The 24150-nt window shown below is 38.2% G+C and overlaps 1 protein-coding gene across 1 annotated transcript in view; it reads left to right on the top strand.

The window, feature by feature from the left end:
• The window catches only part of samd14 (sterile alpha motif domain containing 14), a 158891-nt gene that overhangs the window by 71171 nt on the left and 63570 nt on the right, over positions 1-24150 (top strand). Inside the window, exons 2-3 of the mRNA XM_048614501.1 lie at positions 18195-18352; positions 18912-19248. Of these exons, the coding sequence (XP_048470458.1) occupies positions 18195-18352; positions 18912-19248 (495 nt within the window). The remainder of the gene's footprint in view (positions 1-18194; positions 18353-18911; positions 19249-24150) is intronic.

Below are 24150 nucleotides of genomic sequence, written 5' to 3'. Positions count from 1 at the left end.
GGCCCGAAACGTCAGCCTCTCTGCTCCTATGATGCTGCTTGGCCTGCTGTGTTCATCCAGCCCTGCACCTTGTTGTCTCGGATTCTCCAGCATCTGCAGTTCCTACTATCTCCAATAGTTTATTTGTCGACTTGTATCTGGCAGCAGGGCAAATCTTGTAGGCTTTGAGTTCTGGGTAAATGGTTGTTGTCCGAAGTTGCTTTTATTTTGTGCTTAAGAGAGAGACGACATAATGGGTACAGAATGTTTGAATCCCTAATTTACTCACATTTGGAAAAGTACGAATTTATTAGTGCTAGGCAGCACGGCTTTGTGCAGGGAAGGCCATGTCTCACAAAACTGATTGAGTTTTTGAGGAAGTGATAAAGATAATCGAAGAGGGCAGAATGGTGGATGTTGTCTATATGGACTTTAACAGGGCCTTGAACAATGTTCTTCATGGCAGGCTGACACAGAAGGTGAAGTCACATGGGATCCGTGTTGAGCTGGTAAGCTGGATATAGAATTAGCTTAGTCAATAGAATTCGGAGAGCAGAGGTGGAAGGAAATCTGTGACCTGTGTTGCTCCTCAGGGATCAGTGCTGGGACCCCTGTTATTTGTAATTTATATAAACGATTTGGATGAAAATGTAGGTGACCTGATTTATAAGTTTGCAGACAACACAAAAATTGAGGTAGCTGCAGATAGTGAAGAGGATTGCCAGAGGACACAACAGGATATAGATAGGCTGGAGACTTGGGTGGAGAAATGGCAGATGGAGTTTGAGCCAGACAAATATGAGGTGATGCATTTTGGAAGATATGATGCAGGAGGGAAGTATACAGTAAATGACAGAATGCTTAGTAACATCAACATAGAGAGATCTAGGTATCTAGATCCACAGTCCCCTGAAAGTGGCAACACAAGTAGATAAGATGGTCAAGAAGATATATGGCATGCTTGCCTTCATTGTCTGGGTCAGATAGTATAAGAATTGGCAATTCACATTGCAGTTATATAGAACTTTAGTTTGGCCACAGTTGGAATATTGTGTGCAGTTTGATTGCCACACCATCAGAAGGATGTAGAGGCTTTGGAGAGGATACAGAAACAGTTTACCAGGATATTGCTTAGTTTGGAGGTCACTAGCTATGAGGAGAGATTGGACAAACTTGGTCTGTTTTCATTTGAAAGTTGAAGGATGAGAGACGACCAGATAATAGTTTACAAAGTTATGAAAGGCATGTATAGAATAGATAGTTAGAGTCTTTTTCCCAGGTAGAAATGTATATTACTTGGGGATATAGGTTTCAGGTAAAAGTGGGTAAGTTTAAAGGAGATGCGAGAGGCAGAATTTTTTCACATAGAGAGTGGTAAGTGCCTGGAATGCACTGCCAGAGGAGTGGTGGAGGGGCTACAATTTAAGAAACATTTTGACAGACATATGAATAGGCAAAGAACACAGGGATCTGAACTGCATAGAGGCAAAAGTTTAGTTTAGAATGTTTTTAGTTCAGAAAGGCATCATTTGTCAGCACCATCTTGCTGGACCAAAGAGCCTGTTCCTACGCTGTACTGTTTTTTCAATTTGTTCTAATTTAAGAACAGGTAAATTGGCTAAACCAAAATAGTACAACAGTGATGATTTTAGACGTGATCATCAAAGGTGCCTTTTGGAAGACAATAAATGAAAGTAATAGCATAAAGATATTGATTTTTAGGCAATAATTTCAATGTTATTCGCAGCTTCAAGATGTTTTATATCTACTGTACCAGTATTAATATTCAGATAGGTGGATGAAAAATATTCATGTTTTTCAATATATAGCTGCACTCTGGTGGTTCTGGTTGAATGTTTCCATTTATTGGCCAGAAGATGAAGTATTGACCTATGCTTTGATATATTTCCTCTAGTCAGGGTCAAGCTGAGAAACACATTACCAAGACTACATTTGACAGCTTGTAAATGGAACACCAAACCAAAGAATTGTCGTTCCCTCGCTCCACAGATATTGATGTGCTAATCATGATCAAATTTGTTAGATCAGAAACATCATGAGCAATTTAATTGTTTACAAACACTGACGAAATAATGGCAATATGCGAAATAAAGCGCAGTGGCTCATTTAATTTTGTTTCAGGAAACTAATTGAATGTGACCAAAAAGTGAAATTAAGATTGGGATTTTTTTTTCAAAAATGGATTGAGTCAACCTGTTTGCAGATATGTATATCATTAAAGTGATGGTTACGATGAAATACAAAGGTTGCAGTGTGTTTAATAGCTGCAGCTGAGGGATACAAATGAGTCATGTATGACAATATAAAAGTTTGTATTTATCATTGGCTTCTGAACTCTGTTAATATATTACTTATTGAAGTGTTCTCCAAACTGTACATACCATGCAACATATAGCACTTCTGAAGGGTGGGTGGTATGACTGACAGTGATGGATGGTGGGCTCCCAAGTTAAATCTATGATTTAATCGAAAGCACTATTGCTTCATGCAATTTGAACTACAAGAATAATCATGTTTTATTCATGGGGGAATAACAGACTCTGTATATATGATAATTTGATATACAGTAGATTAGTACAGTTATGCATAATGCCAATCATTGCAGAAGGAATGGAACAGGCAGAACATATTTTCCAGCATGTATTAGTAAAGCACCATTTTATACAAGTATGCTGAGAAACTGGCACTGAACAGAAAAGAGAGAAGCTGGTATTTGGGCCGTATTTGGTGAAATCACCACAGGGTTTGTGCTCACGCCTTAGGAGGACAATTATCACCCAGTACATTACCCGGATGCAAGCACCCACTTACAGAGTGACACTTACACAAGAAGCCTGTTTTGAGGACTCTTCCATTGCACAACACCAACATTTGGGCTGACTTGAAGAAAGTCATGTCCATCCACCAAAGGCTTGGCCGTGCTGTCTGTATTCACTTCATTTATTTACTTCTGTTACTTGTGGCAGTCTAATCAACAAGAACTTGTGTGAAAGTGATTTACAGTGAATGTGACAACGCTATAATGAGTTCTAAAGACGAAAATTACAATAAAGCCCTGATCTGCAGTTTAAGTTAATTCCCCATACTAGTTCAAACCTGAATCAATACCTCTACAGGACTTCATATTCATTTAACAGTCAGAGTAAAACTTCCTCCAATTTGCATAGAGAGATAGCATATAATTCCCATTCATACATAAGCCTGATGTTGCAGCTGATGCACAAAAGTATAGCAGACGTCATTTCAGTCAAAATCTTTGCAATTTCAGACAAGAACGTCACAGATGTAACAGGTAAATGATACACATTATGTCCAAGATATTTTCCTCTTCTGATAAATAAACATTTTTAAAATTCCAACGCAGATTCAACCTGTGTAAAGAGCCTAAATGAATACAGATGTTAAAGTTCTTTTATCACCATAAAAAATAGATACCCAGACATTTTGTTCCCAAAATTGTCCTCAAAACAACTTCTACTTGCTGGACTTCAGAAGAATGAGCCAGGGGGGATCCGATTGAAGTATATAAGATGTTAAAGAGGATTGATAAATTGGACGTTGAACAATGTTCTCCCTTGTGGGACAGTCTTGAACAATAGATCATCAAAAAGGAGTGAGAGGAGGCAGCTTCAAAACTGAGTGGAGAAGAAACTACTTCTCTCAGAGGGTTGTGAATCTGTGGAACTCACTGCCCCAGAGTGCAGTGGAGGCAGAATCAATCAACAGATTCAAGAAAGGAACAGATATGTTTCTGATTAAAAATAGGATAAAGGGCTTTGGGGAGCAGGCAGGAAAGTGGAGTTGAGACCAGGATAAGATCAGCCATGATCTTGTTAAATGGTGAATCACGCTCGAAGGGCTGAATGGCCTAGCCCCATTCTTAATTCCTATGTTCCTATGTTTCGAAAATGATAGCATCTATAACAATTATGCCGAGCAAGAAATTATGGGAACATTGTAAACACATTCAGACACACACAAGGAAAGTGTAGATTATAATCTGATTATTTTTCTTGAAAAAAACAAGAAGACTCAGCTGCCTGTGGGAATGAAGATTTACTTGGTCCTGACAGAACTCAAAAGTCTGCTGAATGGAATATATTTTATATTTACCAAATACTGACTTATTGAGTTGTCCCACAAGGAACTAAATGGTTTCTCGATTCCACGGAGAGCTGAGAGTAACAGATTTCAGGAAATAAAAATCAAAAAATGATCAGTGTCAGATTTTGAAAGAGGGTTTAAATCTTGAAGATAATGAAATGAATCTGCTATATATTTATGTATTATGATCTCCTGAAAATTATATTTCTAATAATGACAATCACATCATTAAGTGCTGCATCTCTATTTCTTTGTTAAGATGAGGTTAAATTTCTCTCTACATTGATTTTTACAACCAGCTATCAATATGGAGCATGTAAACCTTTCAAGCTAAATTTAGATGACAACTTTGCTAGTGGATAGGGTCTATTTTTGACTGAATGCCTAACCTGCTCATACTGTATTTCTGTGTGTGGCGGAAAACTGCTGTGTTTTAAGAAAATAAGCAGACAGAGGAACTTAACATGAGTGTATTAAATGTTTGCGTAGGTATAGATCATAAAGTCATAAGATTTAGAAGCATTTGGCCCATCAAGCCTGCTCCAGCATTCAATAAAATAATGTCTGATCCAATTGTGGCGTCAACTCCACTCTCTATCTGTCCGCCATAGCTCTCAACTACCTTGTCAATCAACAATCAAACCTGGCCTTGAATACATTTAATTGACCAACCACCACACTTCTCTGTGAAAGACAATGTCAAAGACGAATGACACAGAGAGGAGGAATTCCTCTCCTTCTCTGTCTCATTGTCACAAATGAGAGACCCTTATTTATAAACCCCACTTCCATTTTAAATACTTTAATTCCTTCAAGGGAGGTGATGGCCTAGTGGTATTATCACTGGACTATTGATCCAGAGACACACATAACATTCTGGGGATCCAGGTTCAAATCCCACCATGGCAGATGGTGGAATTGGAATTCAATAAATATCTGGAATTAAGAATCTAATGATGCCTGTGAATCCATTGCTGATTGTTGGGAAGAACCCATCTGGTTCACTAATGTCCTTTAGGGAAGGAAACTGCCATCCTTACCTGGTCCAGCCTATATGTAACTCCAGACCAACAGCAATGTAGTTGACCCTGGGCAATAAATGCTGCCTAGCTAGCAATGTCCCTCCTCCTATGAATAAATAAGGAAAAAAAAAAATCCTTTTTAATAAAGCCACCATTCCATTTGCTCTCCAAAATACCTGCTGCGCCTGCATGCTGTCTTTTTATACATGGACACCCAGATTCCTTTGTTGCAACTTTCTTCAGACTCTCTCCTTTATAATGAAGTTCTGCTTTATTGTTCTTCCTGTTAAAGTGAACAGCCTCATAATTTCCCACATTATATGCCGGCTGCCAACATTTTGCCCACTCTATTCACCTCTTCAAATCTCTTTGAAGACTCTTTTTATCCTCTTCACAACATGCTTTCTTAGCTATTTTTATATCTTCCACAAATTTGGCTACAATACATCAGTCCCTTCATTTATTATTGACCATAGATCATAAAGAATAGAGGCCCCTGCACTGATGTGGCATTGTTAGAAATTGCTAGCCTGAAAATAACTCATTTATTGCAAACTTTCTGTTTCTGTTACACTGAACTTTGAATTATCTGGCACTTTACTGATCAGAATGCTCTAAGAACTGAAATTTCTGCAATCCCCCAATCCCTATCAGCTCTGAATTTTAAAAGAAAATAGTTGGTTGGAAATCTGCAAAGCTACCTGAAGGTCAGGAAGCAGCAGTTACTATTTAGAACAATTGTCAGTGAAATTGACAACTCGATTTCTTTTAAGAAGCTGGTCTTAATATCAATAAGAACAGTCAAATGGTCAATTTTCAAAACCCAAAAGTTAGAAATCTGCCCTTTGGCACAATTTTCACATCTCTCAACATAATATAACAATATAAATGCATTTTAGAATTTATTAATGAGAATGCATTTGTTCACATTGCATTGTTAAATCCACACCCAGAGTAAGCGTTCAAGTATCGTGCTCAAACTGTTTATCTAAATTAATGAGAGTTTCTGTTCAGTTCCATCTTTCATGGTGGTGATGGTCTGTTTGTTTTACTTTTAGTGTGATGGCCTGCTGCAATATTTACCTTGTCAGTTGCTTCCTCTTTCTTGTCAATCCTTCAAAGCAGAGCATCTCATTAAACTGTGTTCAGAGAAATACAAACACTCCATCTCCATTCTTAAGCAGGGGCAGGCAATGGCCTAGTGGTGTTATCACGAGAGATTATCAATCCAGAGACCCAGGTAATGTCTGGGGATCCACGCTTGGGCCCCAGCATGACATATGGGGGAATTTAAAAACAAGGAAAATATCTGGAATTAAAAGTCTAATGGTGACCATTGCCCATTGTCAGGAACAACCCCTCTTGTTCACTAATGTCATTTAGGAAAGAAAACTTCCATCCTTACCAGGTCTGGACTACATATGACTGCAGACTCACAATTTGTTGACACTTAATTGCCCTCTGGGCAATTAGGAATAGGCAATAAGTGCTAACCTAGCCAGTGACAGCCACATCCTGTGAACTAATCAAATAAAACAGCATTTTTGATTAATTTGCACCATGAGTTCATGAAGTGTGTCAGATAGAAAGCATTTCACTGCAGTTAGCCAGTCCTTTATCCATACTAATACATCACCTTGCACTCTATTTGCTTCTATCTTGGGTAATTATCTTTTAAATAGTACCTTGTTGAATGCCTTCTGGGAATATAAAATATATATATCTACTGGTTCCCCTTTACATTCCTGCAGTGAAGATTTGGAAACTCTATTCCCAGAGAGCTGTGAAAGCTCAGTCATTGAATATGTTCAAGACAGAGATCGATAGATTTCTAGATATTGAGGACATTGAACATGTGGGCTAGTGTGGGAAAATGGTGTTGAGATGGTGATCAACCAGGATTTAGACTACTGAGGAAGCTTGAGGGCTGAAATGGCCTTTTCTTTTCATTCACGGGAAGACCACATTGCTAGATAGGCTAGCATTTATTGCCCAGAGGGCAATTAAGTTTCAACCACATTGCTGTTTGTCTGGAGTCATATGAAGGCCAGACCAGGTAAGGATTACTTCCCTAAAAGGCATTCCTGAACCCGGTGGGTTTTTACAACAATCGACAATGGTTATGTGATTGCTGTTAAGTCAGTCTACTCCAGCTTCTACTCTCATTTCCACTCTGCTTGTTATATTCACAAAGAACTCTAATAAATTTGTCAAATGTGACTTCCCTCTCACAAAACTGTGTCGACACTACCTGATAGCAATGCTTAGAAAATCATAATATAAAGAAAATTAGAAGGGATAGGTCTTCTCTTATTTCTCATTGCCTTCCCACACACCACCATCACAGGACCGCAGGCAAATTAAAATGAGGCGAACCTTCTCTCCACTGGTTATTATCCCATTCTTGGCACAGATGGTCGTCTGCTATTTGTTTAGGCTTCATTATTATCCTTGTTAGTGTTCATCGTTTTTATGACCTAGCTTGTATATCAAAGTTTTCTGCTTTCAATATCTGCATTGCATTGAGAGTTTTTATTAAGCATAGTGGAAACATCCACTTTTAAATGGAATAACTTTCTTTTCAGCTTCATTTGTTTTGGGCAGTTCTATGAAGTCCTTGCATGGAAATGCATGTATAATATTGCTGAGAATGGTTTAATATAGTGAAACTTGGAGTAAGGAGTTAATGATTGTCCCAGACCAGAAGTGTTTAGATAAAACCCTGAAGAGGTTACTTGAAGCCGAGTACATTTAAACTGAGAAATAAGCTATGAGAAGTTCCTGTTAAGGAGTTCAAATCACGATTTACTTAAATCTATCAAAGGGTTAGAGGAAGGAATTCTTGTGTGAGTACTCTACAAGGATTTTTTTTTATTTTTGAAACTTGTAAAGGAGTGTTTTGGGATTAAAATGATAATTCATTTACTGTATATTTAAAACTCCTTGAATTTGAGTTGTAAGTAAATAGATTGGTTTATTTTGTTTTATCTTAATTTCTTTAGCTTAATGAACAAAGCTGTGTGTTTATGTTTCAGTGAGGGACTGCCTTGATTGAAACCAAAATAAAACAAAATATTATCTGTCAAGCTAGGTTTCACTCTAGGATCTGACCTGCTAGTAATACAACCAGCTGGGATTGTAACACGTTAGGCATAGTGTCAAGTTGTGGTCACCAACTGGTAAATCCTTGCATCTCACAAATCTGAGCCTTTACAACTTCTGATATGAAGGTACAGGATTTCATGTAGCTTTGAGGTGCTGAAGGGTGGAGGTCGGCCATGATGCAGCTGGTGTATCACATGCTGATTGGCTGGGCAATCAGGAAGAGCAAGCAAAGTTAAAAACATTAAAAGAAGTAGTTTTCTTTCTGTGACATCGCACATGTCATTGCTGAAGATAGGAGGCAGTACAAATATTACATTTAGCCTGTAACACTTTGAAATAACATTGTGTTTGCCACAATTTGTTGTAACTCTCTTGCTCTAGAAATGAGAAAGAGGTCATTCGACTGTTAGTTAAGTAAATAACCAAGTGCTGAATGAGTTTTATTCATTTTCATTTACCTTACTGAAAATTTTAAAACGTGTCTTTCATGTAAGTCTTTGCAGTTTGGATTCTGTTGGATTTAGGGAAAGGAAACAATAGTATAATTTGTTCAGCAAATATAATTGCCATTTTAGTGGAATCATAGAATCCCTACAGTGTGCCAGCAGGCCAGTCGGCCCATCGAGTCCACACCAAACCTCCAAAGAGCATCCAACCCAGACCCATCCACCCCCCTACCCTATCCCTGTAACCCTGCATTTACCATGGCATAATCCACCTAGCCTTCACATCCGCAGACACTATGGGTAATTTAGCATGGCCAATTCACCTAATCTGCACATCTTTGGACAATCATGATTTGACTCTGAAAATTGCACATTGTAAGAAGTTTTCTCTTTGACATGTATGAAGTACTTCTGAACCAGAAATCTGAGACTATTTCAACTGGGTTATAATCCCTCAGGAGACTAACAGTCAAAAATGACTGGGCATTGCTCCATGGAACAATAATGGCAGTTCTATTTAGTTCAGTTTAACAACACAACTCTGGGAATCTGTGATGGTTCAATGAATTTATCCAGTGAATATCCAAGAATATCAGAAAGGTCTCACATTTAATTCCCCAGTGAGTATTGATCTTTGCTGAGCTGACAGGAGAAGTGCTACATTTCACATGAAGGGTAAAGTCAATAAATACAGTCCTCATTCCTAATGCTAGAATCCTTATAGACACCAACAAGTTTTAAAAAGTGATAGGAATTTCTGAGTGATGAACTCAAAGATTTAATGTCTTAAGACATTTACTTAGATGACTAAAATCAACATTGACTAAACATGACTTAGTAAGTAACTAATACACTAACCTACAGAAAAGGTGCCCACCAGCAATTGCTTTAAACTCTACTTTTACATATTATACTGTGATAATTATTGTACAACTTCAGGCATTATCAGGATTCTGTTTCTGTGTTTTGTGAGGTGAATCTTGCAGTGTCCTTTTAAACAAAGTGCTCATCACTCAACCCTTTCAGTGTAATCAACTGGATTCCGTGTGGCCAGGTTCTCTCTGGTGATTTATTGGCCTCTAACTTGCTGTGGGTACACCCTCAAACATAGGTTTTAACCTAACTATTGTTGATTACCTCAAGAGTGGTCCTTTCCTTCTGCTTAACAAACCAGCAAATATTGTGGGTCTATATCCCCAAAATGTTTTAGTCTCTCTGCTCTGAGGGCAAAATCTTCCAAACCTGGAGATAAAAAGTAAACTGAATTAGGTGGGACAATGGTGGACCAGAACCTCATCACATTGCCCTAATTAAGCTCTGTATGGGAAAGCCCAAACTTGACTTTACCACCATGCTGCCAATCACATGTCAATTTAGCTGCAATTATCTCAGCTCCTATTCATTTGTGGAATGTGGGAGTCACTAACTGGGCCAGCCTTTAATTGCCCATCACTTATTGCCCTTGATCTCACACCTAACTTTGAATAGTTGATCTGCCCCTTCTGATGACAAACAGATCACATTGGCTTATCTTGGAGCCAAGTTGAGCACCAGTTCACATCATCCTCCCATTCAAAGGCAATCTGTTTTACCTTAAATTGAAAGAGACAGTTTAAAACATAAGCATTTTATTAAGCTCTGGCAGTTAAATACTCACACTACCTAATGAAACTTAGAGAGGATGTATGACCATTGTGTGAGGTGCCACTGAACTTGACTGTGAAGTGGAGATCTGTCATGCCCCATATTCAAATAACATGTCGTGGCTCATAGGTAGCACTATCGCAAGAACCAAGTTAATATTTTATTGTTTTAAATGAATAGATTAAATAACTAAACAATAGCTAGATTTATTTAAATGAGACATACATAATCAAAATGCTGAAGACAATGCATTTTTTTAATTCAGTAAATTGTATCCAATAGCCACAATGACTGTGCTTTGTTTAAGGCAGAATTATGTTCTGGAGTGTGAATTCAAGTGTAAACAGATTGAACAGATATAAATTTTCTGCCAAAAGAATATTGATCTTATAATGGACTGAATAATATGGCCAGAAATGAATGGATAACAAATTTTGGACTCGAGTTTCAGACTGGCTACCTCAACAGGGAGGGAAGTCCATGAAACCCAGTTCGAGCTCATGAAGGAATAGACCATTCTCAATAAATTTATTGGAATGGTGTTAAGATACAACTAAACTTAGTTGAAGATAAAATCTTCTTTGATATTGCATATCTCATAAATGCTTTAAATATACATCTGGCACCCAGGATTTCTCAACAGGTGAAACTGGAAAATTGGTTTGAATATTTAAATAACAAATACTTATGATGAGGATTGTATACTCTTTACAGTGATGTCCTATGGAAATCTGTCCTTTAACCTCTGCTTCAACATTGTTAGTTAGCCCAGCAAGAGATTTCACCAAGAAGACAAGCATTTAAAGGGATTTGCATAAAATTAGGTTCTAAGAAGATTTACGGAAAGGCATATTTAATATCATGAGTCATCAGAGATGGCGAAGATGTGGTGTTGGTTTCTAGGGTTGAGGGTGACAGCAGAGGGTGGATGTGGATTGAGGGAGGCAGTGATTTTGTCAGCAGGCTAATTTCCAGTTGTCAGAGCACAGTGGAATAATTATCCATCCTTCTCCCTACTGTCATTTGTTTTTGCAGTTAAGTGTTAACATCACATTTTAAGTGATGTTTGAAGATAAGCTTTTATGATTTTTAAAAAATATAACAATATTTTGATGTTTGATTATAAAATATTGCTTCAGCGAAATAATTGATAAAGGCCAAAAATAATGCTGTTAAAAGAGACTACAATTTTGGATATCTAAATGACAAGTACTAAGTAACTTTGCTTATTCTCTTTCTACTTTTGCACTGGAGGTAATTTGAACTTCATCCTTCCTGAGTTCAGAAGCAGCATACGCAGCACTTGTTTCAATAATTATCCTGTTACCTACAATTACCTCTTCATTATCTCAGACATTCTTTCACAGAGTAGTTCCTGTCTACTAATTTAAATTCCTGTTTGTCAAAATTCTTGGTCACACCTTATCTGATAACATTAGTCATTATAAATTGCCATTCAATTTTGCTATGTCAACTGTCACAGTTTCGTTTTAGGTTTTGACATCCAAATATATCTGAAATGTCTCAACTCTACAGCATCTTTATTATAATAAAATATGAATTGATCAACTGAACAACTTATATTTAAACATTACCTGTAAAATAATAAAATGCTACAGCTTAAAATCAAGATTTTATTCCCATAATTCAGTTTGTGAGAGGAATTAGGCTTCAGTGTGCAACAGTCTATTTATTTTGAAAGCCAAGGTTTCCTATAGTCTCATGACTATGTTGGAAATCTAAATTGTCATAAATGGAATAATTTTCCATTCTGTAACATTATCAAGATTTTATTCTTTCAACTCCTTCATTAAGAAATATCTGTTTTCTTTTTAATACATTTTGCATTTGTTACACTGGCCCAAATATTCCAATGGCCTGAAAGTTATTGTGTCAAGGCAGACTGCAGTTGCACATTGGTCCCCTGTGAAATCCCAGTAAGACAGTGTGACTGTGAGACAGCAGACTCTGTAGGAATTGCCTTAAAATTTTAAGATTCTGATAAGGATTCTTCCTGTATTTGGAAACATCCTAAAGAAAAGGCTTAACAATGGAGAATTTGAGTGGTTCTGCTTCCATAAAGTACAGTTGTCCAGAAAAAGCTAGATGTTAAAAACCTAGTCTCCTTTCTGGATAACTATAAAACTGACTCCTCAAAGTGCCATCTCCACCGCTTCCCTTAAACCTGAAACCCCTGACAACTGGAAATTAGCCTGCTGACAAAATCACTGCCTCCCTCAATCCACATCCACCCCCTGCTGTCACCCTCAACCCTAGAAACCAACGCCACATCTTCGCCATCTCTGATGACTCATGACATTAAATATGCCTTTCCGTAAATCTTCTTAGAACCTAATTTTATGCAAATCCCTTTAAATGCTTGTCTTCTTGGTGAAATCTCTTGCTGGGCTAACTAACAATGTTGAAGCAGAGGTTAAAGGACAGATTTCCATAGGACATCACTGTAAAGAGTATACAATCCTCATCATAGCTATTTGTTTTTTAAATATTCAAACCAATTTTCCAGTTTCCCCTCTTGAGAAATCCTGGGTGCCAGATGTATATTTAAAGCATTTATGAGATATGCAACATCAAAGAAGATTTTATCTTCAACTAAGTTTAGTTGTATCTTAACACCATTCCAATAAATTTATTGAGAATGGTCTATTCCTTCATGAGCTCGAACTGGGTTTCATGGACTTCCCTCCCTGTTGAGGTAGCCAGTCTGTCACTTACTTGTTCGTACCTTTCCCCTGACTTGAAGATTGCAGTCACATTAGCTATTACTCGTCATGTTATTTTCAAAGAATTATTGCAGCAAATTTTCTGTAACTACTGTTCTCAGGAACTGTGTGTACAGATTATTCTGCTTGAAGTCAAAGAGTATCTATTATTTCCAATAGGAACAAGATGTTTCCCTGTTTTTTTTTGAAATACCGGTGATTGAAGCCAGCTTTTAACCTATTAACCCCATGGCCTGCTCATTAATCATCCATTGGTGACCTATAATCAAGTGACAACTGTCTCAGATTGTAATAACAGCTAAATCATAAACTGATGCGTGGCTTTACTGCTAAATGGATAAGGCCATTGAATTTTGTGTAATGTTCTGTATTAAATGTCAACAATTGTACACAGTTGACCTTATTTAAATCTTTTTCCACTGTAAATTATTTAATGGATAATTTTTTTTGAAAATTATAGTGTTCGGGGGTATTGGTTGCTGGATATAATATTCTGATTGTGTGTTGAGCATGTTTCTTATTAAGTTCAAAAGAAAACTCAATAGTTTTCCAAAGAATGAATCAATTGAGGGATGGTCTGGTATTCTTAGAACTTCTGGATAAACCAGACAGGTTGTAAATACATATCCTTGTCCTTTGTTTGAATGTACTCCTTACAAATGCTACATTTATATTTCAGAAAAGTGGTATTTGCCCTTCTTCCGGCTGTAACCATTGCCTTAAATTCTCTCGTTTTCTCTGTCTTATTTCTTCTCTTTTCTTCTGAATCCGCTGATTTTACTTCCGAGTACACAGCTGTAACTGTCCAGTATTGCACCTAAGTTTTCATTCTATCTTAAGTTTAGACAACGGGTGTGAAAAGCTGGTTCCACAGTTGCAATATCATAGCCATATTTGATGATGAATTTATTAAAAGTGCATCAGTGTATATTTTAGCCTTGACCTAGTGACTTGTAGCAGTCATTAATTTTTATTTTGAAATTCTCATCTTTATTGTTTCAAAATAAATTGCTCTGTTCCTCCTTTGAATGGCTGCTATGCCAATCCTTATGAATAATAGCTATCTTCCACTTAACTTTACACCTTCATATGTGTGAAGTACCGAACACTGTCTTAACTCCATCTCTTGTCTTCCTTTTGCTTCCTTCTTGTTGTGCTACTAATAATATCAGTATCTTGAGGGCCACAATGAATTCTAATGCCATTGGTTTATTCTTAAGATGTTTAACATAATATAGGTTGCTTTATTGATAAAATATTTTATCCATTCTGAGATTAATTGAGTTGAATTGTCTGATCAGTAGCAAAAGAAAGATGCTCATCATTGATTATATTGATCCATATACTTTCTGAGGGAACCTGAGTTAATTACAAATTTATGTCAGTTTAGCCCTATAGGACTTCAGGAACAGTAGGATTCTATTCAACTACAGTCTATAACCTCATGGCCTGGCATATCCACCACTCGACCATTGCCACCAAGCTAGTAAATCAACCCTGGTTCAACGAAGCGTGCAGGAAGGCATGCGGAGCAGCTGGTAAAGCTACAGAACAGAACTGCTTGCATGTTAAATAGCGAAAGCAGCAAGTGATAGTGCGAGTTAAACGATTTCGCAACAAAGGGTGAGATATAAGCTCTGCAGTCCTGTCACATTGAGTTGTGAATGGTGGTTGACTTTAAAAAAACTCATTAGAAGGGAAGGCTGCACAATGAGAAAGCCCAGTACATTAGTGCAAAAGCCAAGGCTGAAGCATTTGCAAGTATCTTCATTCAGAAGTGCCAAGTGGACAATCCAACTCAGTGTCTTCTTGTCTCCATCATCATAGAGCTTTCAACCAGTTTGATTCATACCACATGATGTCAAGAAACAGCTGAAGACACTGGATAATGCACAGGCTATGGATCCAGACCAGATTCAGGTGATAGTGTTGAAGACTTGTCCTCCAGAACTAACCATAACCTTAATCAACCCTGTTCCAGTAAACACAGCAAAGCACTCAACGGCAATGTGGAAAATTGCCCAGGTATGTCTTAGCCACAAAAAGTAGCATAAATACCACCCTGCTCTATTACCCCATTGGTTTACTCTTCAACTCATTAAAGTGATGGATGATGCCATTGGTACAAGGCAGTATTTGAGAGTGGCATCAAGGAGCCCTACCAAATCCAGAGTCAATGACAACGAGGGGGAAACCATCTATTAGTTGTATTCATACTTCGCACAGAGGAAGTTGGTTATGGTTGATGGAGGTCAGTCATCTGAGATCCAGGACTTCTCTGCAGGGGTTCCTTAGGCTGTGTCCTAGGCACAACCAACTTCAGTTGCTTCATTAATGACTTTTCCTTTATTCTAAAGTCAGAAGTGGGGATGTTCGCTGATGATTACGTAATGTTCTACACCATTCATGGCTCCTCAGACACTGAAGCAGACTATGCTCAAATGCAGCAAGGCCTCAACAGACTCCAGGTTTTCGTGGAAGAGGGGCAAGTAACATTTGCATCACACAAGTGCCAGACAATGACCAATTGACTATTACCCCTTGACATTCAATGACATTATCATCATTGAACCCCTACTATCAACATCCTAGAAGTTACCATTGACCAGAAATTGAATGGGAAAAACCATATAAACACTGTGGCTACAAAAGCAGGTCAAAGACTAGGAATCCTACAATGACCAATTCACCTCCTGACTTCCCAAAGCCTGTGCACTATCTATAAAGCACTAAAGCACTAATCAGGAATGTGATGGAATACTTCCCACTTGCGTGTATCTCCAACAACACTCTCAAATCTTGACACCATCCAGGATAAAGCAATCTACCGAACTGACAGCCGATCTAACATCCTCAAGATTCAATCTCTCCACATAGCATCATCAGTGTGTACCATCTACAAACCGCACTGCAGTAACTCACCAAGACTTCTGAGACAGCACCTTTGAAACTTGGGACCTCTACCATCTAGAAGTTCAATGGAAGCAGATACATGGGAATGCCACCAAGTGCAAGTTCCCATCCAAGCCACACACCATCCTGCTTGAAACTGTATCATTATTCCTTCAGTGTCACTGGGTCAAAATCCTGGAACTGCCTCACCAACAGCATTGTTTGTGTACAGCTTACCATCACCTTCTTAAGAGTAATTAGGGATGAAAAATAATTTCAAGCCTATCCTGCAATGCCCACATCCTGTGAATGAATAATAAAACAAATCAGGATATTTCAAAATGTTTTGTAGCCAATGAACACACTTGAAGTGCAGTCACCATTCTAATACAGGGAACATTTTTGGACTAGAATCGTATGCAGACCAGATGGTTGTTTAATTTGAAAGGGTGCAGAAAAGATTTATAAGGATATTGCTGGCGTTGGGGCATTTGAGCTATAGGGCGTGACTCAATAAGCTGTGGCTATTTTCTCTGGCGCGCCAGATGCTGAGGGGTGACTTTATAGAGGTTTATAAAATCATGACGGGCATGGATAGGTTGAGTAGCCAACGTCTTTTCCCCAGGTTAGGGGAGACTAAAACTAGAGGACATAGATTTAAGGTGAGAAAGGAAAGGTAGAAAAGGAACCTAAGGGGCAACGTTTTCACGCAGAGGTTGATGTGTATATGGAATGAGGAAGTGGTGGAGGCTGCTACAATTACAACACTTAAAAGGCATCTGGATGGGTATATGATTAGAAGGGGTTTAGAGGGATATGCGCCAAATGGGAATAGATTGATTGAGGATATCTGGTCAACATGGATGAGTTTGACTGAAGAATCTGTTTCCATGCTGTACAACTCGATTACTCTATGATTCTATTATGGAGCAGGGTTTGGTTACCTTTCTTACATTTGTGAAATAAATAGATTCCTGCAATAGTTCAATGGTGTTCATTTTTTAATGATGGCAATCTACAAGTTACAATTCAATGTATTAATTTTGCCATGGTGACTTTTGAACTTCTAATCAGTAACCTATTAGTTCAGCACCGTAGCTACTTAGCTAATGACATCTCTCAATGTGTCAGGGGAAAACCACTAATCCATGGCTTACAGTTACTTTTCACTTTAATTCTTGTCACGTAGACTGTTATAATCCCTAAACCAAAAGACCTATATGTATCAAACAACCTGTATATGAAGAAATTACTAGCAACATTTCACTTTATGGAACTTTTTTTTAAATTGAGTCAGAACCAAATAAATGACACATAAGGTAACAGGAAGATAACAGTTAAAACAAACTATAAATTATTCACATAATAACAGCTACAAGAGAGACAATCTCATTGGTTCAGTGGGCACTCCACTCTACCTGTAGCGCTTCAGTTTCAGCTACAGTCATACAGTTTGTTCAAACAAAGTTTCAGTCCCCTTCCTTGAAAAATCTAGCCAATCTATATGCAACACTCCCATGTAATTGTCTTGGCAGAGCATATTTCTTTCCTGCAAAAACTTTCTCAAATCTCCTTTCCTGGTCTTCAGTTTCTGCTTATCTTATGCCTATGTGCCACTAGGCTTCTATATTTTAACTTTTTTCCTGTTTGTACTGCTTCAGTGTCAAGGGTTGTTAGATCACTTGGAACAGTACTTCCTATTTTCCACAAATTACAATTGGTCCATTTATAATGATGCTTGCTCTCAGAATTCCTTCACAAATAGAGTAAAAAACTGTAGTGATTGTAACGAGGTCAGCCAGGTGGACCTCATAGAATATGAGCTCCCTGATTGGGGCTGTTAACCTGATCCAATCAGGGAGCCCTGGCTGACAAATATAAACAGGAGTATCAGAGGTTCTACTCACTTTGAGAAAGGTAGACCAGGGTGAAGTATTAAAAACATATAAATAAAGGGTGAGTCGGTGACGGGATGCCAGTCTCTGTGGAGTTACTTCAAAAACAATTACAGATTCTTCACATGTTTGACAGTAATCAAAAATGTTAACTACCATAACTTGTTACGGATCAAAGACTGTCATAAGAAAGCGAATTTGTCGCAATTAATGTGATATATTATTTTACACATTCCAGGCTCCATAAAATGTGTTTAGCCTAATGTCCTGTAGATAAATTTACATGTTGGTATTGTCCCTAAGTTTTCTTACTGGCATTAACACATTTTCATATCTGTGCAGATTTTAATGAAGTGATACCAGAGACTGAAAGACTTGACAGCAGCTTGCAGAAGGCTCGAGCCCAACTCTCTATTAAGGCAAGACGGCAGCGGCCATCCAGATCACGACTACGCGACAGCATAAGTTCCACAGAGGGAGATGACAGCTTGGAAAGAAAGGTAAATGATTTTCCTTTGCAGTTGTATGACCATAGGAGCACCAATGCTCACCCAGCATGGATCATTTGGTAACACCAGGATAAAGTTGAACTGAAGATCTGGGAATTATAAATTGCTCTGAATTAGTGGATGTCAGCCTGTCACCGGTACAAGTATTGTAGTCTTGACTTCTGTCTGATTGCTGTTCGGCAAACTCTACTGGAAAATGTTGTGCATGGACATAAGGATAGCATTAGAATTGGCCATGATGCTTTCCATTAGAGGCAATTAATGCCCTATCAGTTACTATTTATGTTCACAAATGAAGAATGGGCTTTTGGGTGAGAAAGTGAAAAATGCACAGGGAACCGTACTCCAGAGGGAATCTAAACCTTCAGTGACTATTGCCAAGGTCAAGGAAAACAATAATAAACACAAGATAATGAGATACATGTAGATGTTTCAGAGTCTGATTATGAGGTAATAAATGATTAGTAGTACAGTAATTAGATTTCAACAAGTTGAACAGAATGATTGCACTTTGCTTACAGTCCATATTGATCTGATTTCTTCAATTTAGATTGCAGATAGTTATGGAAGTCCTCTGCACAGTATGAGATCTCCTTTACATTCCTCCCTGCGGGGCTCCTCTCCATCTTCAGAATCTGCTATCTCTTCAGCATCTCCCTCACAGCGAGCCTCGTCCTTCTCGTTTGATGTTAACATTGTGAGGAGGACACTTGAAGAAGGGGAGCAGGCATCAATGGTGATGACCCGGTACCAGACTCTGACTGATGCTTCCTCCCAGGAAGCACTGGGCTCGACTCCTACTAGTTCCCCTTCCAAATCCTGCCACAGTTCTGACACCTCCCCAGTTCACATGAGGAGAGAGAGAAGAACAGAGAAGCACAGTGAAGGTACTGTTATTCATTTTTCCATTCATTTCTCGTTGAGATATTTTTAGCTTTGTACCTGGACTGAACTTGGAACAATTCATGAAGCATAAATACAAAGTTTAAAGTTTAAATACACGTGGTACAGAAATTTGGCCTACCAGTAAGGAGGTTTTAGAGTGAATTTGGCTGGAAGGGTTAAATAGAAAAAAAAGTAAAGAGCAGATTACAATTCATGAACCTTGTGTGTCCTTCAGAATAGTGTCAGCAGGAATCTATAAACAACAGTTAGGACTATAAAACATTCTAGAGAGGCCTTGGAACCAGAGGAGATTTACAGATAGGTAGGTGACAAACATAGATAAGGGATGGGACAAAACAATGCCAAACTAAATATTTCTTCACTGGACGAAGAAGACATGAATGACATTAACTTAAGACCTAGGATGGACATTTGTTCCCTCCATTTTTATGAAACATAACTGGAATTTGGATAATGAGGTCATTTGCTAATGTTCACTAATGTCTTCCAAGGGTGATTTTGGGGTAACTTCTCATGGTCAAGCACAAGTATCTGAGTATAGGTGTTTGATCATTTATTCAAGCTTATGTAGGGAGAATATATTCTAGGTCTAGCTGGAACAACTCTGAGGAACAGAGGAGAAAGTATTATCTTTATACAGATTTTTACCACATGTGCATCTTATTATCATTTGACTGTAACTTACAATAGAGGGCCAGAAGTAAGTGATTAAGAGTTAAGGAGAGAAGGGAAAGAGGTGTTCTGTTAGCTTTATTTGTTTAAAACCATTCAGTATCAGGAATTAATTTTTATTCTGCTCCAGGGGGATTATTTTGGTTATTCTGTGGTTATGTCTTAAGTGCTGGGCTAGTGAACTAGAAATCAAGCCCTACTATTCATGGAGTCATCACAAATGTGAAAATTTTAATAAAGCACTAAATTACTTAATTTTACTGTCAAATTCATGGACAAAAATTCAGATCATGTTGTCTTTTTCCCCATTAACAAGAAAATTGTAATCAAACTGTTTTTTAACAATGACAAGAAGTAGGCAAGCATAGCTAATTTATAACCATGTAACTTGAATTCTACCCTTCTTAAAACTCCCATATTTATACAAATAGACAGACAAAGAGAAAAGACACAAAAATTACATGTGAGGAAGGAAAGAAAATTAGCAAAGAACAGTTCTGGCACCAATAAGGATCATGGACGTCAATGAGTTGTTTAATTTTGCCTCCTTTCTATTTCCTGCAACTTTTTGCTGATGACCCAAAGTTGTGAATTCTCAGTTTTTCTTTCATTAGTTAAGGATTTCCCCTTTCAGTAACCTCTAAAGTTCAGCTTGGCCTCTTAACAGGCAATTTGTAGATATGGCAGCTTACAGAGAACAGTGAAGGAGAGTAGCTACCTGCTAGGGATTTTCCATTAATTCTCTACATAGAAGCATGAAAGACAGCAAGAAATGCTTTCTCTTTCCAAACTGAATGTTTCTGCTACGTTTTCCCCACACAAGGCTCGTACCACTTGCCCAGGAACCAATCAAATGATTGTTACCTTGTGGAGCACACCTGAGCCCAGAACAACTGATGCTGATTGAGAAGCCAATCAAAAGACTGTCTTTGGGCAAAATTGCCTTGAATACACACAGGTGGTGCTATTTTGTCTGGAATTCTCCCTCTCATTGCTGCAATAAGGCAGCATTGTATGTACTACTCACAATTTGGAGTGGTAACTTGTTTTTAAAACTGCAGTGTCTTTTGCACAGATTCTTTGGTTTAAAGAAATATATTTTCCATCTTGTTTTAGTCCACAGTTAATAAAATATATCAAAATACAACTAGAATAAAATAATTAATTAATTTCTTAGAACATGATCAGGAGACCAGAACAGGTCATGATTGGGAGTGGAGCATGTGGGAGTTCCTGGATGCATGTCTGCAGTACGTGTTTGAAGCTTGAGTAGCTTCAGCTCTGATTTTATGAGCTCAGTTGATCTTCAGACTCTGTGATGCATCAGGGAGGGGGATGGTAACTTGGGTCCTTTATACTATGAGGCAGTCACTTCTGTTCGTGTTGGCTTGGCTGATCTGGTCAGTGTTTATGGAAAGGAATGTGTGAATGTGAATAAGGCACGTGAGGGGACCCAGACAGCAGGAGCACAAGAGCCTCACCCTTTGCAATTGTCCAAGGTTTGCAACTTCTTTCAACTTGTCTGGATGAGAGTGAGGCTGCTGACTGACCATTGAACCATGGTCCAGGAAACTATTCAAGAGGGGTGTGAGAAGGAATGAAATGGTGGTAGGAAACAATCTAGTGAGGAGAATTGATACCATTCTCTACAGCAAACAGTGTGAATGCAAATAGCAATGTTGCCTGCCCAGTGCCAAAGTCCAGGAAATCAGCTTAGAATTGGAAAAGAAGCTGCAGTAAGAGGATGTAGGCCCAGTTGTTGAAGGTGCCAATGACATAGGCAGGACAAAGCAGGAAATGTCGCATAAGTGTGAAAATCTAGGTGCCACATTAAGAAACTGAACCTCAAAGATCATCATCTCATCTCTGCATTATTACCTGAGCCATGTGCAAATGGGCGTGGGGCAAACCCGATTAGAGAGATGCACGTGTAAATCAAAGACTGGTGTGGGAGAAACGGGCTCCAGTTTGTGGGGCATTAGCGCCACCATCAGGGTAAGTGAGATCTGTAATGGTGGTGAAAGTCTCCACTTGAACCATATTTGGGTCTTCTTGCCAATACAGTAACTAGGGAAGAAAAGATTTTAAATTAAACAGGAGAAAGGGATCAAATTTGGAATGGTGTGGGCAATCAAAGAGTAGAGTCAAAGCCAAAGAAAATACATTTATATGGAAAATGATGAACAGTCCATGACAAGAAGGGGTTGAGAGTACAAGTTCAAGACAATCGTTGAGATTAGAACACACAAAGAAAGTAAAAGGATAAAACTAAAACATCTGTATCTAAGTGCATGTAGCATTCAAAGCAAATAGATGAACTGAGATGCAAATAGAAATGAACAAGTATGATCTAATGGCGATTATGATCTAATAACAAAGAGATGATGGGAACAAGACACGGATCAGGAACTTGAATCCAGTAGGCTAAGGCACATTTAGTAAAGAGAGGATTCTAGAAAAAGGTGGAGGTGTGGTTGTGTTAGTTAATGATGATGTTAGCATTATTAATATTAAGCTTGGGAAACCAAGCTGTGGAAAATGTTTGGATAGAAATAACAAATGATAATGGCAAAAAGTTAGTTGTGGACTGGTGTACAGGCTCCCTAACATAAAGTGGAGCATAAAGAAAGAAGTAATGAAGGCTTTTCAGAGAAGCATAATAGGAGATTTTAATCTAATTATCAATTGAAAAAGTCAGATTGGCAAAGATAGCGTCAATGAGAGATTCATAGAATCTTTTTGGGATAGCTTTTTAAACAGCATGCTCTGGAGATAGCCAGAGACCAGGCTATGCTAGGCTTTGTACTGTGCAATAAGATAGAATTAATGAATAATCTTATTGTGAAGGTGCCCCTAGGTGGCAGTTACCATAATATGATTGAAAGTGACTATGGAATGGGAAAGGATAATGCAGAAGCTAAATGTCCAAACTGGGGGAAGGCCAATTTCAATATCATTAAACAGGATCTGGTAAACGTAGACTGTGAGCAGGCACTTGCAGGTAAATCTATATTTGGAAAGTGGTAATCTTTTAAAAGTGGTATAGTGAGAATTCAGGGCCAGTATCTTCCTCTAAGTGTGAAGAGCAAGGGCAGCAAATCCAGGGAACGCTGGATGTCAAGTGATATTGTGAGTTTGATAGAGAAAAAGAATGAAACATATGTTAGGTAAAGTGTATTAAAAAGAGAGGAAACTCTCCAAAAGTATGGAGAGTGTAGGGGGGGTTGCCTAAAAAGAAAATTAAAAGGCCAAAGATGGGCCATGAAATATCTTTGGCAGATGGGATCACATGCTGTGGATAAAGGGAAATCAGTGAATGGACTGGACGTAGAGTTTCAGAAGGCATTTGATAAGGCATCACATCAAAAACTATTGTGGAAAATAAAATTGCATGGAGTAGGGATAACATATTGGCACAGAGATTGGCTGACTCAGAGAAAGCAGAGAGTAGATATAAATGTCTTTTTTTAACATTGACATCCCATAAATGATTAGCCACAGGAATTGATTCTGGGACCTCAACTGTTGATCATTTATAAATGACTTTGATTCAAGGAAAGAAAGATATGGTTATCAAATTGGCTGATGACACAAAGGTAGGAAAGTAAATGGTAAAGAGGGCATGAGGAGGTTACAAAAAGGTATAAATAAGTTGAGAAGGCAAAAATGGGGCAAATAGAGTATAATATGGGAAAACTGTGAAACTGTCCATTTTAGCAGGAAAAATAAAATTGAGCATATTACCTAAATGGTGTGAGACTACAGACTCTGAGTTGCAGACTGATGTGGGTGTCCTCGTTCAAGAGCGACAAAAGGTTATTGTGCAGATTCGGCAAGTAATTAGGAAAGATAATAGAATGCTATCACTTAACACAAGAGGAATTGAATATAATAGTTAACTGTGGAGACTGTGGTGGTGGGTTGCATAAAAAGAAAATTAAAAGGCCAAAGATGGACCATGAATTATCTTTGGCAGATGGGATCACATGCTGTGGATAAAGGGTGTTATGCCACAGTTATGCAGGGCACTGGTGAGCCCACATCCAGAGTACTGTGCACAGTATTTGGTCACCTTTTTTAAGAATAATGTTCATGTGTAAGTGCTAGTTCAGAGAAATTTACTAGACTAATATCTGGAATGGGGTGCTTTGTGTTCAGAGGAAAGGTTGGAAAGCCTGGGCTTATATTCGCTATTGACTTATATTCACTAG

The sequence above is a fragment of the Rhincodon typus genome, chromosome 30, assembly GCF_021869965.1.
Source record: "Rhincodon typus isolate 14 chromosome 30, sRhiTyp1.1, whole genome shotgun sequence".
NCBI lineage: Eukaryota > Metazoa > Chordata > Chondrichthyes > Orectolobiformes > Rhincodontidae > Rhincodon > Rhincodon typus.
This window is presented reverse-complemented; position numbering and strand designations above follow the sequence as displayed.